Here is a 15,227-nt window from a genome sequence, read left to right on the forward strand (position 1 = left end):
TTGATAAGCTGAAGGACTACATCCGGAAACACTGGGCTTTAAAAGAGGCTGCTGACGTCACGCAGGCTGACCAATAGGAAGCGAGACCGTGACAGTTGACACTCAGATCATCAGCAGCGAGTTTTATCAAAACATGCTGGTTTTTAGTTTCCTCTGAGGGCCTGAAAATGGACGAATAGGAACAATGACGTCTCTGAAAAGTTGCTGAACGACGTGGTCCAGTTTTATTTCTTTTATCCTGTCGAGGTTTTTTTTTTATTATTATTTGTTTGTTTCTTTTGCTTTTCGAGCATGGTGAGTTTGAGAGGTTTTATTTTGGTGCTTTTTTTTGTCTCAGTAGTGAACGCTGAGTTATTGTAGCCTGCTTTAGGTGCTTCTGTCCACTTTGCCCTGCAGAGATTAGGTGGTTTAAACGGGCTTTGCGTGGTGCTTTGTTTATTCTGCTGCGGATATAATTAGACCCCTGCAGCCAGAGATCTTCTGTCACTGAGGACCTGTTGAGCCCTGCAGAAGAACTCTGTCAGCCTCCATTTATATAGTTCTATGTGTTTTTTACTGGACTCAACAAGCTGAAACTGTTCAGCACATACAGTAATTACTACATCTCCTTGAAAATAACTGGGAAGCTTGCAGAAAAGCATGAGAAACCTACAGTGTATGACAGACGTTAGTGTAAAACAAATTGTTTTTTTGTGTCTTCACTGACACCTTTATTTTCTTTTACTTTGTTGCCTCACAACCTGAAATCTAAATGGATTTTTTAAATTGGTTATAAGTAATGAACTTTCACAAAGTATTCCACATTAATTAAGTTAATTTTAAATAGAGGGGGCTAAATAATTAAAAAAAAACACAATAGAATTGAAAAGTGGTGGGTGCATTTTATCATTCTATAACCCTTTTCTAAAATAGATTAAATTATTCGGTTCCCTCAAAATATTACAAACAATACCCCATGCTGACAAAGTAAAAAAAAAAGTTTGTTAGAAATTCTGTTTGAGATGCATTGAAATCCATCTTTTCAATTCCTTCAGATCTTTGAAATCAGCATCAGCAACTTGCTCTATTTTTGTCTTATTGTGCTACTTTTAGCTTTTTAGCAAGCCTTTCTTTTGCTGATTGTGGATTTTAGCTAGCAATTTGCTTTTTTCAGCAAGTGTTTCGCTCCTGTTAGCTTTTAGCCAGTGTTCTGCTATTTTGAGCTTCGTAAACTCAGTTTCAGCTTCTTCAGCAAATTCTTCACAAAGTCATTCAGCATTCAGTCACACTGCATTCTCACAAAACATGTAACTTGAGATCTAATGAGATCCAAACAAAACATTGTCTTTTAACAAACTGTCCTGCTGGGACTTGAAAAGTACAGAAAACCTTAAACTGTGTCACACATAAAGCAACCCATTTATCAACCCTGCATGGAAAAAGTAAAGAGTGTGTTTAACACAATCTTATCTCAGGTGGACACGTCAGTACAGACAAAAAATACAGAGTTTCAGATAAATCTATATGCATTTTCTGTGATATGCTATTATCCAGTAGTTTGACTCATGTGATTCCCTGATGATGTGTGTGTGCGTGTGTGTTGCAGGATGGGGAGGGTCCCCAGGCGCTGTGTGACCTCTGCTTGGCTCAGGTGTGCTTCAGTTTAGACGCTTTATGCAACAAGCGAGGAGACGGCTCCATGAGCCTCATCTGGGCCCCAGTATTCCCACAGGAACTGGCTGACCAACTGCTCCAGAACATGGCAACTAAAGGTACGCCAGGAAAACTAAAAAAAGCCCCCTCGTTTCCAATAAAAAGAAAATTAAAAACTCCTCAGTTTCAGGAACTGTGGGATGCCAAGCGAGAGCAGTTTGTTGGCAAACAGGAAAGGCAATCTAATAAATCCTTTTTACAGCCTTTAAAGGTAATTTGACATTTGACCAGAGGTTACTTGTTCATCCCCTGTAAATGAAAGCTAACTGAACCATTATTATCATTATTCCTTACTGACTTTATGACCGAATGATTTGTGAATTTTCTGAGTTACAGATTGCCAGGCTGAACCTGTAGGAAAAGTTCATTCCACAAACAGGAGAGGGGTTTAACTGAGGCTTCTTTCTCCTACAATGTGTCTCTGTTCTCTTCTCTCCGCTAGGCATCCTGAATGACACAACTGTTGGGATTTTCCGAAACTGCGAGAAGCTCCGCCTGCGAAGAGCCTCCATCCGCTGCTGTCCGGTGTCGGCAGAGGCCTTCCGCCTGGCCCTCTGCCCTCACCAGCTCCTGGAATTAGATGCCTCCTGGGTGTCGGGTCTCACGGGGGCTAACGTCATCTCAGGCCTGGCCTCCAGCTCAGACTGCAGGGCTAGCCTGCATAAGTTGTCCCTCAGTGGCTTACGTCTGGACTGGGGATCTCTGGAAGGAGATGTTGGGGTGGGCAACAGCTTCAGCTCCTTACAGAGCCTCAGAACGCTCCATGTCGCCAACACAGACTTAACGGATGATATCCTTGAGGATATCTGCTCTCTTCCTCACCTGGAAACTCTGGATATTTCCTGCAGCACCATTTCAAAACTTAACGCCCTCCTCAAGTGTAAAACTACCCTGAGATTCTTAATCGTCCACAGACTAAGGCAGCTGGATATGTCACCTGCTAGTTTATTGTTTGTCTTTAGTCAGCTTAATGCACTCAGGCATTTGGACTTTTCAGAAGACCACTTTGCTGTTGATGACAGTGATGGAAAAGACAGCGATGAGACAGTGCAGCAGCTTTTGGAGGGGAGTCCTCAGGTCCTCCCTTCGCTCGTTTCTTTAGATATATCAGGGAGGAAGAAGATGAGTGAAGCTGCAGTCACAGCTTTTGTGGAGTCCAGGAGTGGCCTCGTATTTATTGGGCTGCTCGCCACTGGACTCAGCGCTTGTCCCGTCCTTTCATCGCAGAAAAATCTGAAAGTGAGTACCTGCTACTGGCATCAAACATGCGGTCTCATCGGGGGGGGATCTGATTCTTGCATAAGTTTCTTCTTGACTCAAGGTTCCGTTTGTGTGTTTTCTGAATATGCACTCTGTGTTTCCCGTCGCGCCGACTTTGCCGATCTGCGGTGTGTGCTCAGGTAACCGGAGAGGCTAATGAGGAGCAGGTACGCGAGGCGCTCGGAAGGTACAGAGAGCGGGAGTGTTTCGTGCGAGAGGCCCTCGTCCATCTCTACAGCCTGACCACTGACGCTGAAAAACCACAACCCGACATGCTGAAGGTGATGTCGCCGGGATTTTTTGTAGCGCAGCTCATCACTCTCTACTTTAGTGCTTTTATTTCTTTAATTTTATTTATAGATTGAGCCACTTCACAACACAGGTACTTCTCAAAGGCAAGAAACAGGTTCCACGGCGTTTGAGCACAATCCAATTTATTACAACTCTTGTCAACTTGCAGAGGAGGGAAAAAAAATCTCTGACATCAAACTTAAAGGGGTATTTTAGCCATTTGGAAGAGGGGTTCTGTGGAAAACTTATGAACAGTTAATATCTTAGCTGTTATAGACTGACTTTGACCAAATCTTATCGTCACATTTCAACAAAGGATTTGATGTCTAATTTACTGTACTTAGATAAGTGGGACGATCCAGCAGCACAGCTGGCTTTGAGCGGCTCTGGTTGGAGGAAGGGTACAAGCTAATTCCTGGCTCGGCGGTGTGTTACCTGCGCACTGAGACCTCATGGGTGTGTTGTTTCCTGCAGCTGGTGGTGGCTGCGATGCAGAGCCACCCTGAGTCCCTGCATGTCCACCTGGTGGCCACAGCGTGTGTGTTCAACCTGACCAATCAGGAGCTGGCGGAGGCCATGCCCGTCGGCCTGATCAGCTCCACTGTCAGCCAGCTGCTGCACGCCATGAAGACCTTCCCCAACCAGCAGCAGGTCAGAGACCAGTCGGTGCAAAAAATAAGTTTTATTGCTGTTAGCTGTGGTGTCAGTCTTCACCATCTTACCCAACTTTTGCTGCATTAGGTTGAAGCTCGAGCTCCTCTTTCTCATTGCTGAAATGCAAAAGGCAGGCAATAGTAATTGTGTGTGTTTGTGTGTCTGTCTGTAAGCGAAAGATCTCATCAACCAGTTGACAGGTTTTAATGAAACTCTCAAGAAGTATTCATTGTGAGTTGAACTACAGTTGACTACCTTTTGGAGCCACCCCAGTTCAATATGACTGCCACAGCTAATCAAACCTTGGAAATGCAAAAATTGGCTGTAACTCAGTTAATTTGACTGATATTGAGCTAAAATTTGATGTGGTAGTAGCTGAGACTCATCCGCGACACAAACTTCAAGCTTTAACAGATTGATCTTTGTTTACATCTTCAACATGCAAGGCAGCAGGAAATATGCCATTCTTCAATGAATTCGCTGCCTTTTTTTTTTTTTTTTTTTTTGATCAATCTATGAACTCTTTCAATTTGTCCAGGTGCAGAAGAACTGTCTGCTGGCTCTCTGCAGTGACTACATCCTTCAGGATGTTCCTTTTGACAAGTTAGTTTGTTTTCTCTCCGGTAATTCAGGGCCAGTTAAAAACAGTCAGTGTGCTGATTGGTTTGGGGCTTCATTTTGGACTCCAAAAGGCTTTTCTGTAAGTCCCTGCGGGCCGTTTTGCAGTACTGTGTGCTGTGATCCCGACTCAGGTGTTTAGCAGCCATGCTGGTGATTCATTTGCTGAGCAACCACGAGGAGCCGACCCTCCAGAGGATGGCGGTGGCTGTCATCTCCATTCTGGTGGCAAAGGTGACGATTCTGCTCACTTATTGTGAGTTTGTAGTAGAAAGAAAAATGCAGGAAAGTTGTTGTATTTCTGTGTAGCTTATTTAATCAACTAACTTTCTGCTTTTACAAATTCCAGGTAAATGTTGACAGTTTCTCTGTGAGATTAAATGAAAGCCTTTAATCTAGTTTGAAATTTAGAAGGAGTAAAAACCAAGTCTCATTTTGTTTTATGTGCAGTTGTCCACAGAGGAGATGACACAGCTCAGCAAGGATGTCTTCTTCATGAAGGTACATATTTTTTATGTCACTAGTTTAGAACTGGATATTCATGCATGCATTTTGGTTCTTTGTATAACTTTTTGCTCAGGTGTTGTTTTTCCAATGCTTGTTGTATATTATACACCTATATTATGCATAGGACTTTTTTCACTTTATATATTTTTTAACTTATACTTTATGCCCATTTTTCAGTTCACAGAATGTATTTTACTGTTTGAAAGAGTACAAATAAATTTGTCTACGTCTGTGCATTTAACAACCCTTAGAAGAATTTGTAAACTTCTCACTGGCAGCACAGTGGTGCAGTGGTTACTGCTGTCCCTTCACAGCAGGAAGGTTGCACGTTTACCTCCCGGCCTGGGGCTTTTCCGGATGGAGTTTACATGTTTTCCTCTTCCACTTGCGTTTACTTCGGGTACTCCAGTTTCCTCCCACAGACCAAAAACATGCATGTTAGGTTTATTGGTAACTCCAATTTGTCCCTGGATGGATGGATAGTTATTCTCACTTTAAATAACTAAATTGTACGGTACTGTGAGCTGGTTGTAGCAGCTGCTGTATCTTCATTTTCCTTTTTGGCAATTGATTATATACAGGTATGTCTGGTTGCAGATATTTTTAATATATTTTAAATAATCGGTCTATTTCTCATCCGAACTCAGAATTTTCTCTTCAAAACTGGAAGTGAAGAGTCTTTTTAACTTGTCACTGATGTATGTCGGAGTTTCAGGCAGTAGCTGCGTTGGCATCCATCAACATCTTTTCAGAACCTTTCTAGTTCCTTCAGCTGTTCTCTTCACACGTCCTCCTGATTCATTTTTCTCTTCCCGTTGTCCGCGTCTAACAGCAGCTGCTGGCTATCGTGCAGCAGAAAGCCATGGTGGGAGTTGTAGACACCACGTTAAAGTTTGCCCTGAGTGCTTTGTGGAACCTGACGGATGAGATGCCCACAGCAGCACGCAACTTCATCGAGTGCCAGGGCTTGGAGCTCTACGAAGAGGTTCTGGAGGTCAGTGACCAAAAACAAAGCCACTGACAGAGCTATTAATACAGAAATGTGCTCCAATAAACAGTTTTTCTTTTACGATTTCTCTTTTTTTTTACTTGCAGTCGTACTACAATGAACCTTCTATTCAGCAGAAAGTTCTTGGCCTTTTGGTGGGTACAGTGAGTATACAGACAAATGTAAAAAAATGCTTTTTTAGTATGACTTTTTTAAGTACCAGTATATAATATTGAATCATCTGGTCCTCACAGGATCTTGAAATGACATAAATACAACATAGAATGAACAAAAACAACGTGGCATACTAGACTAAGTATTATTTATTCAGTACATCTAATCCAAAGTGTGAAAGAAGTATGGAAAAACTCAGTCTGCCATCTCTGTTTCCAGGAGGAATTGAGATCAAATACTAATCAAATGCATTTGACTAACACAAACAAACCCCCAAAAAAGTACCGCTCAGCCTCCACAGATCTGACTCAGCTTGGCAAACAATAAAGTTTCGGACAGAATAATAACAAAAACTGAAAAGGTACAGTTTGGAAAGGCTGATAGGGAAGCGATTCTCTCCTGACAGAACAGTAGATCCCAGCTCAGCTTTGCAAAGTCATATCTAAAAGGCAAAATTTTGTGGAGCAGTGGTTTGGACAGAGAAGACTGACTAATTGATTTTGATCATTTAATAAGGTTGAATAAGACATTCTGAGTACACTGAACAAACTTTGTTGCTGTTATTTTTGTGTAGAACAACATTGCAGAAGTGCAGGAGTTGCAGGCTGAGCTGATGGATGAAGATCTGCTCGAGCACGTCCTCAGCCTCCTGCAGAACTCACAGGTGGAGGTGGGCGTCCGGTACTTTGCAGGGGGGATTCTGGCACAGCTCGCCTCCAGGACAGAGGCCTGGACCCTGGACGATGAGCTCCGTACCACCATATTGAAGCAGTTGGTGTGTGCTGGGTGCTCATAGCCATGTAACAGACATCTACTCCTCTGTTTGCTCTGTTAAATGTCTGCCTCTTTTATTGTATTTGCAGCATGAGTCTATAATAACGTGGGGTCATCTTGAGAGAGAAATGGTGTCATACAGGTGAGGAGGAATGAACTTGACAGATCAGAATGTGCATTTTGTTGAGACAAAGATTATTACACAGTTGTTCATAAGTGTTCAGTTCAAGCTTAAATACAAGCTAGATGTTTGCATAGGTCTTTACTTAATCTTATATCATACTATATCGCCTTCCACAACACTGCATAGTTTACTCGATAGCTATAATGGGCTAGCTGTGATATTTTTTTAAGTAGAGTCCTGTAGAAAGGCAATGTAAAAAAATAATATCTTACCTGTTGTAGATAGTTCTTTAAATTACCTCAGTTTGGAGAAATAGAAATTATTTATGATCAGATTGACGAGCTAACGGCTAGTCCAAGCAGGGCCAACTCCAACCCAAACCTTAACACAATTCCAATCTTTTGTTTTCAGTTCATACAAACACTGTTTTATAAACGATCACAGTTCAACCAGTGTTAAATTACATGGCTTATTTTTGGTAGAAATATGATGATTTTCTTGCCCGAAATGCTCCAAGGATGCAGTGAGAATGCTACAGCTAACTGCTGCTGCCAACTGGTTACAAATAACTACAAAATTCTATGTAAATAACCACGTTGTGCAAAATGAACAGTGACGTAAAAGTTTTAAAAGAGAGTTTGCATGATTCCCTGTAACGTATTTGAGACTGGATCTGTTTTAGGACAGCAGCAATTCCACTTCAGTCCTGGCCTGTTTCAGACTAGCCATTAGCTCATCAATCCAGTCAGAATTAAACTCTGTTTTTCCCAACTAAGTTCATTTTAAGTGCTACCTACAACAGGTAAGATAATAATTGTCCATAACCGTCCCACATAATGTGACTCTTTATCTGAATATCTGCTGATGATAACCTCTTACAGTCACTAGTGCCAGAAAAAAGTCTGTTTAAACCATTTCAGAACAGTTCAATGTGAGAAACAGCTTCTCTTATGTTCATGCACTTCACTGGTTTTGCAGAGGGTGCACACAAAATTGATCCTGAACGTACAACCTTTCCTCTGTTCTTCGTAGAGCTTAATGTACTGTTTTATGATGCCTTCCCTCCAGGTCATTCCGTCCATTTTGCCCTCTGCTTCAGACATGCCAGCCCTCAGGAGTGCAGCTGTGGGCGGTGTGGGCCGTACATCTGGTCTGCAGTCAAAACAGTAAGCCACACAAACACTGAGGAGACCCAGGGGAAGTTCGACTCTGGAGAGCCAGTTCACATGTGACTGTATGCTTGCCACAGTGGCTAGTTTTATGTAACACAGAGCAGACTTTGACATTGTTTGATTTTATTTTACATATGCCAGCTAAATATCTCACCTTGTTTATGTTAAATGACCTTCTATGAACAATACGGTTAATTATCACCCGTGTTGTGTGTGGCCTTTAGTCTCTCTTTTGTCTTCCAGCTTCACATTACAGCTGTATGCTGGAGGAGGAGGGCCTGACTGAACTTCTGAGAGCTTTGTCCACGCATCCTGACACACACAGCGACATTAAAAGCCTATCGGACCGCATCTTGTCATTGGTGGAGAAACAGCAGAGTGACTCAGGGGTGGTCAGCCACCAGACACAGCCTGAAAAGTCTTAACAAAAGTATTAGAAAATTACATTTTGTTTCATTTGACTTTTTTTTAATACCATGCGGTTAGCATGATGTTGCAAACAGAGCAGCAGTTCAGTCTGGTGCAGAATCTTATCGTCAACTCCAAAAGTGAATGATTATCTAAATATTTACTGTTTGCTCTATATGACAAGAGTCAGCAACAAATTACTTTGGAAACCAAGTTTGCACTTTTATAGAGTTGTAAAAATGAAAAATATTAGTTGCAAAAAAGCTGCAAGTAGAGTGCGACTGACTTTATGCAAAAGGTTTATGTAAACTCTGTGTAGTTCCAAATCCTGCCACTAGGTGGTACTTCAGTACTTTAGCTTGTGGATTGTCTGTGTGCTAGGAATATTTGTGTTCAATATTCAGTCAGTAAATGTATAGAATATAGACCATCATATCCTCTAATTGATACATTACCAAATGAGCATGAGGCTGAGTTTTATCTGTGCCTCATAGACCCTCCCTCTTCCCTCTCCTTTCATGCTCTCACACTCTTTCCTAGAGCTGAATTCATTATATTTTATGTAATGCAGCTGGAAGAAGCCACTGCTCTATAGTGTCTATTATAAGATGGCCTATTTATAATTCCTTTTGAAAAGCAGAGTAACAAGCTGACATGAATTTTTAAGATGCACCATCATCTTTAACTTTTAAGTTTCGTCGCTGCTTTTCTTAACGTCTTCTAAAGGAATTTTAACGGGTTCGTGAAATAGATTAGGGCTTTGCAAGTAGGTAATTCTGATAGGTTAGTCATTTCCTCGCAAGTCATCAATCAAAGGTCATGAGTCAACACCAAGTCAGCCAGTAAACATCCGACTAACTGTGGCAGACCTTTGAGATTAAAGGTCAGCTTGGTGTGATGTTACCATGAGCTGTTCAAGTGATGAAAAGTGCGGGACAACAAGGACCTCTGATGTGTTTCGCAGATAATATGTGTGCTTCTGACATGTTTAAATAAAAATTCAGTCACCACAGAAATAATATGGTGATTTGGTGTTTGATTTGCGCAGAAATCAATTTACCCAGTTCCATGAATGACTCAAGGAATTGCATTAATAAAACAGTTTGGACATTTTGGGGTTCTGTGGCAAATATATAAACAGTATCTCACCTGTTGTAGATAGCTCTGAGTGATTTCCGTGCGAAGATGCAGAGTTTAAGTCCAATAGCTGATCCGAATATGGACAGAGCTGCAGAGGATTGTCACGTTCTATAGCCTTGTACAGTGTGGTTATTATGTTTGTTTGGTTATTTGCATATATATTTGTTTGTTATTTGCAAGCACAAATGTCAGCAGGAGCTAGTTGTAGCACTTTTGGGGCAGGAATATCACAATATTCCTCCAAAACAACTGTAAGATGAAGGTAAAGATAATGCAAAAGCTAAATAATAACATTTGTATAAAGTGATGAAATTCTGAAGATAGGAGCTGTTTTAATATGGCAGCAATCCACTTTAGAAGTGGGTCGGCTAATGAAAACCATTAATAGTTTATTATTATTAGCTGAGTGGAAACACTTCCACTTCTGGTTGAAGTCTCAAAACAACCCCGGGCTTTAAAATATCATAGTTTCATTCAAACATTATTCTTCAAACCATTACACCATCATACATTTTACATAACATGATTGTTTTGGCAGAAATAATATGAAATTTCACTGTACTACCACGATGCTACAGGAAGAAATGCTAAAGGTAGCTTCTGCTATAGCTATTCGCACTAGCGAATAATAAAGTTCTGTGTTTTAAAAAAAAAAGTAATGTGAATGTAATGTTGGTGGAGGGTTTATAAAATAATGTTCTCATGAACTGCCCAAAAATATTTTGGGATTCCCGTTGTTTTAAGACTGCACAGATTCACATTTGCCACACTGAACTATCTGTTAGCTTGTCAACTTCATTTCTCCAAACTAAAGTTGTTCAAACAACTGACTACGATCAGTAAGTAACTCCTCCTCAACAGGTAATTATTCTTCATAACCTGCCCACAGAAATTCACGTCAAAATTCCCTGACTTTAGCTTTAAGGTAACACATAGTAAATACATTATCAGCTGGAAAAGAAGTAAAGTTAAGGAAGGAAATGATTACAAATGTTTATTCTTTACACGTGTCTAAGGAGCAAATGGGACGTGCTAAATAGAAATTAATTAAGGACAGTGTTAGCTTACCAAGGTATAGCAGCTATTAATCAGTGTCTAAATACAGTTATTATTGCTGCTGATAATCAGCTGTTGAGTGGTCCATTTGGCTCAGAGGGCAAAGTTTTGTGTAATCTTTGTGTGTTCTTCTGGTAAGACAAAAATCCCTTTAAGAAGGGAGAAGTTATGTATTACTCGCAAGCAAAAAAGTGTCTGGTCATATGTGCACGAAATTCTCAAATGTGAAGCAACAGAGAAACACATTTTCTCTTTATGCTAATCAGCCAGAATTAAACCCCTTATCCTGCATAAAAGCTACTCTTCAAGTTTTCTAAAGGTAACTTTTGCCTGATAGTTTAAGTCAAGTCAAATTTATTTAAATAGCATTTTTCAGCAACATGGTGATTCAAAGTGCTTTACAACATGTGAACACAAAAATACAGTCATAAAACACACAACAATATCTAAAATATGAGCTAGGATAAGTAAAATCATGACTAAAACATGAGACACTAAGTAAGACACATATGAGCTAAAAACTAAACTAAACTAAAAGTACCGAAGGCCAGCTAAGAGTTAAATACATTTTGATAAAAGGCCAACTAAAAATATCAGTGTAAAAAAAAGGGGGGGGTAACATAGACAGAGATAGGAGATGTTGTGTGAGTAAAGACGCTGATATGGAGGTCAGGACACCTACGAAGGCTGTCCCAGATAGACCTGGGAGGCGGGGTATGAAGAGAAGTAAAAAGGTTCATATGATAAAGTTCTGACAACCACAGCTCCTGATAAACTACTGTAAATCTGACATTTTAAAAGAAATGTTTTTATATGTGTCGCAGTTGCAATGTGGATTTTTAATCACTGAAATACTGGTATTAGATTTAAAGTATCTCTACTGTTTCAAAGTTATTTTCCATAATGTATAATATATATATCTTTTAATAATAAATTACTGTAAACAAAAAACAGGTTTAAACTGTGAAACTTAAAGTTTCAAAAATATATACTGTACCATGTTTTTACAATGAAAGTCTGGCAACTGCAACAGCAATAAAAGTTTTAAATAAAATACCAAAGTTAAATATTGCCTTATAATTCACAGTTATGTTGTGTTTTTTGAATTTTTTAATGAAAGCTTTACGGTATGGTATCAACAGTATTTGTATTATTTAATAATTATCTACCATCAGCAGCATGTGTGTGTGTCTGCAAATTATTCATAATTTTTTACTCAACAAAGAACAGATCTCAACTGTGAAATTTGCAATAAAAAAAGTACACCATACTGTATTAGTTTATCACACATTGTCATAGTTTTACAGTAAAATTCTGGTAATTTTACCTTAAGATAACATAGAACAGGATAAAACTTTATTGTTTTAAATTCCACTTTTTTAAGTGATGCACATTTTTGCCCTTTGCCTTTCTTGCACCGGGCTGTTGCCATTAGGTCCGTTGGGTTTCCTTGGCTGCATGATGGGGTCTCTATGGTTCAGTCTCCTATTGGACAGATTTTTTTGTGGAGTGGCAGCTCGCCTTGTTATCCTGCTGTCTGAAGCCGCTGCCATCAGGAAGGTGCCATGAAATGCTGCGCTTGGTCTGCAAAAAGGCTTGGGTGAATGAAGTGATGAGGTTAGTCTGGCATCACCAGACAAATGCTCAAATGCAAATTTGCCAACATTTTCAAGTTTCTCTGGGGATTAGTCAGAAAACACAAACCAGAATAACTTTGGATGCAGATAGAAAGATGTACAAATCCAATAAAAGCAACAAATCACAAGAAGCAGAGCAGAGCACCATGCCTCCATGGTCCTTTATCTTATCAAACTCATCAGATGCATATTATTGTTGTTTATACAAAGCTCAGGCATTAATGTGACTCTGATCTTGTGATCTATCTCAGCATAAAACTACAATAATATCACTGAACGTCAAACTATTCTGTCAGGAGGACGGGTAGTGGAAAACAACTAGACCTGAAGGGAAAATGACAGGTGCAAAAATAGGACTTAAGGACAAAAATAGAGAAGAAAAGGAGATAAATAAAGAAAGGACGAGAGAGAAAAAAAAAAGAGAAAGGCAGGCGGAGTAGGGTGAGTCAAAGAAAATTAAAGCCCCTGTCATTTTCCACAACTGTTTGTGTAAAAATATCGCAGACCAATTTGCAGATTCACTCTCTGACTCCGAAATATCACAGCGCTGCTTTTGATTTGAAGCTTAGCGCGAATGAGCATCTGGTTATCTTACATGTGCAGCCCTCTTTATTGGATTAACACCGCTCTGAACTGGTCTGGTCTCCCAGAATACTCTGACGCACAATAGATGGCACTCATCTGCTCTGAATATACAGTCCGAGCCTTTGTGTGTGTGTGCGTGTCTTTTCTTCACTTGCATGTGGGAGTTTCTACAGTGCACGTGTGCATCAGTGTCACAGAGGGTCTGGAGCTGGAATCTAATTAGACACCAGCTAACCTAAACAGAGCAAAAGAGGGAGAAAGCATGTTCGAATGGCGGGAGGAGAAATTGAGTCGCAAGAAACACACACACACGCACACACACTTCTCCAGGCACTCTGATGCACAAAAGGACACACCATCTCCTCTCAAATGACCTTTTATTGTTGGGGAAGGATACAGAGATGGCAGGCCTCTGAGCCTGGATGCAGACATGTTCCAACAGTGTCCTCCTCGTGGGTTTAATCATCGCCATCAATCAAACAGTCACTAAATCCGCCGTTTTAACAGAAAGCATGCAGCATGTGACGGAGAAGCACTGAAATGTCAAAAATTATATAACAAGTTCCAGTTGACAAATTTCTGATTATAATGCAGAGCGATTACAACAGAAACACAGGGAAACTGAAAAGAAACGACTGTAACAATCAGTCACATTGGGTTTTTTTGTGCTCAGGCAACGTTCAGCCAGAAACAGAGCTGAATGACCAATAACGTAGCTAAATGACAGTACAGGAGCACTCATTACTCACTCACTCCTATGGTTACAAAAAGCAGGAATTGATTCATTTAACTTTAATTGCAGCAGTTCCTTTATGCTCCTGCTTCGAAGCATGTAATGGCCCAGTTTAAGTCAGTTTGGTAAGGGTGGCTGTGGCTTTGTGCCATCAGAGATCAATGATGAAATTTTCCTGAAATAACTGAAACAGACACATTCAGTTTCCAAGCAGCAGCCACTGGAAAACATTACCCGTTTCTTACTCTGGTTTATGTCATTTGACTGCTCGCTTAACTGATTTTTTTTCTTTCCTTTTTAGTTTCGGTGTGTGTGTGTAAGCATGTTTAAAGTAGATGTGTCAGAAAGCTGTGCCGGTCAGTTAGAGTCTCTCTTTCTTGATGTCACATCTCCCACCTGCAGGGTATTTTAAAGTGGCCAGTTTGCCTTCAGTTCAGGGGATGAACACAGCGGTGCAAAATGACTCAAACCCCCGCAGGAATGTCTAGATCCAATAACTGTTCACATTTCCTCATCCTGCAGTGCATTATCACCGCAACTCAACAGAGATAAAAGCAGTAGTTCAGATCTTTTTGCAGTGGGGCTCTGTGGAAGGTTCATGAACCATTAATAGTATTACATCCTGTATGTTTCCTAGGTGTTGTTTTCAGCTTTAGCTTGATCAGCTGGTGTTGTGGGTTGAACCTATAAGCCGTAAAGTTTTGGAATGGTGTTCACAGCATAACATAATCATAATGATGGGAGCTTGTCTAGGATTTAAACTCAAGGATCCTCTCATCTCAACTTAAAAATATATCCTCTGTTGTAGATAGCTCTTTGAATGACCTCAATATTGGAGAAATAGAGTTTAATTTTGACTGAGCTGATTGGCTCACAGCTAGTTCGAGCAGCTCAAAAGTGGGTTGCTGCTGTCTTTCAACAACTCCAGCCTCAAAATAATTTGTAACAGCTCATGCAGACACTGTTTAATAAACCTTTAAACCATCAATTTGACAAAAATTCTATTAAATTCTGTTTATTTATATGGCGCCACTTCACAGCAAGTTATCTCAGGGCACTATATAATGAAGGCCCCAGTTCACATCAAGTTACATGCATTTCAATATGGTCCAGAACAGATCCAGACCCACATCTGATGACATACCTTCAGTTCAATAACACAGTAAGATTAAGTACATATTAACATATTAATTAAAAAACTTTGTCTATCTAAAAAGAAACAGCAGATGGCATCAAACACGGGAGGGTGGGCGACAGTGGAGAGGAATAACTCCCTTTTAACAGGAAGAAACCTCCAGCAGAACCAGAACCAGGGTGAGCAGCCATCTTCCTTGATCGGCTGGGTGTCGAGAGAACACGATATGATTATTTACAATTAATTGTGTGATTGCATTATGAGCTCTAGCACCGTCAG

At 40.3% G+C, this 15,227-nt stretch overlaps 1 protein-coding gene across 1 annotated transcript; it reads left to right on the forward strand.

Annotated features, from left to right (window-relative positions):
• Positions 1–109: 109 nt before the first annotated feature.
• LOC108238237 (protein zyg-11 homolog) lies at positions 110–10,168 on the forward strand. Its single transcript, XM_017420194.3, has 14 exons — positions 110–294; positions 1,586–1,751; positions 2,135–2,931; positions 3,093–3,233; positions 3,718–3,894; positions 4,436–4,500; positions 4,650–4,749; positions 4,966–5,016; positions 5,855–6,016; positions 6,118–6,165; positions 6,759–6,959; positions 7,048–7,100; positions 8,151–8,248; positions 8,498–10,168. The coding sequence occupies exons 1-14, from the start codon at positions 292–294 to the stop codon at positions 8,677–8,679; spliced, it is 2,244 nt and encodes a 747-aa protein (XP_017275683.1). The 5' UTR covers positions 110–291; the 3' UTR covers positions 8,680–10,168.
• Positions 10,169–15,227: the final 5,059 nt, after the last annotated feature.

This window comes from Kryptolebias marmoratus, linkage group LG20, assembly GCF_001649575.2.
Source record: "Kryptolebias marmoratus isolate JLee-2015 linkage group LG20, ASM164957v2, whole genome shotgun sequence".
Classification (NCBI taxonomy): Eukaryota; Metazoa; Chordata; class Actinopteri; order Cyprinodontiformes; family Rivulidae; genus Kryptolebias; species Kryptolebias marmoratus.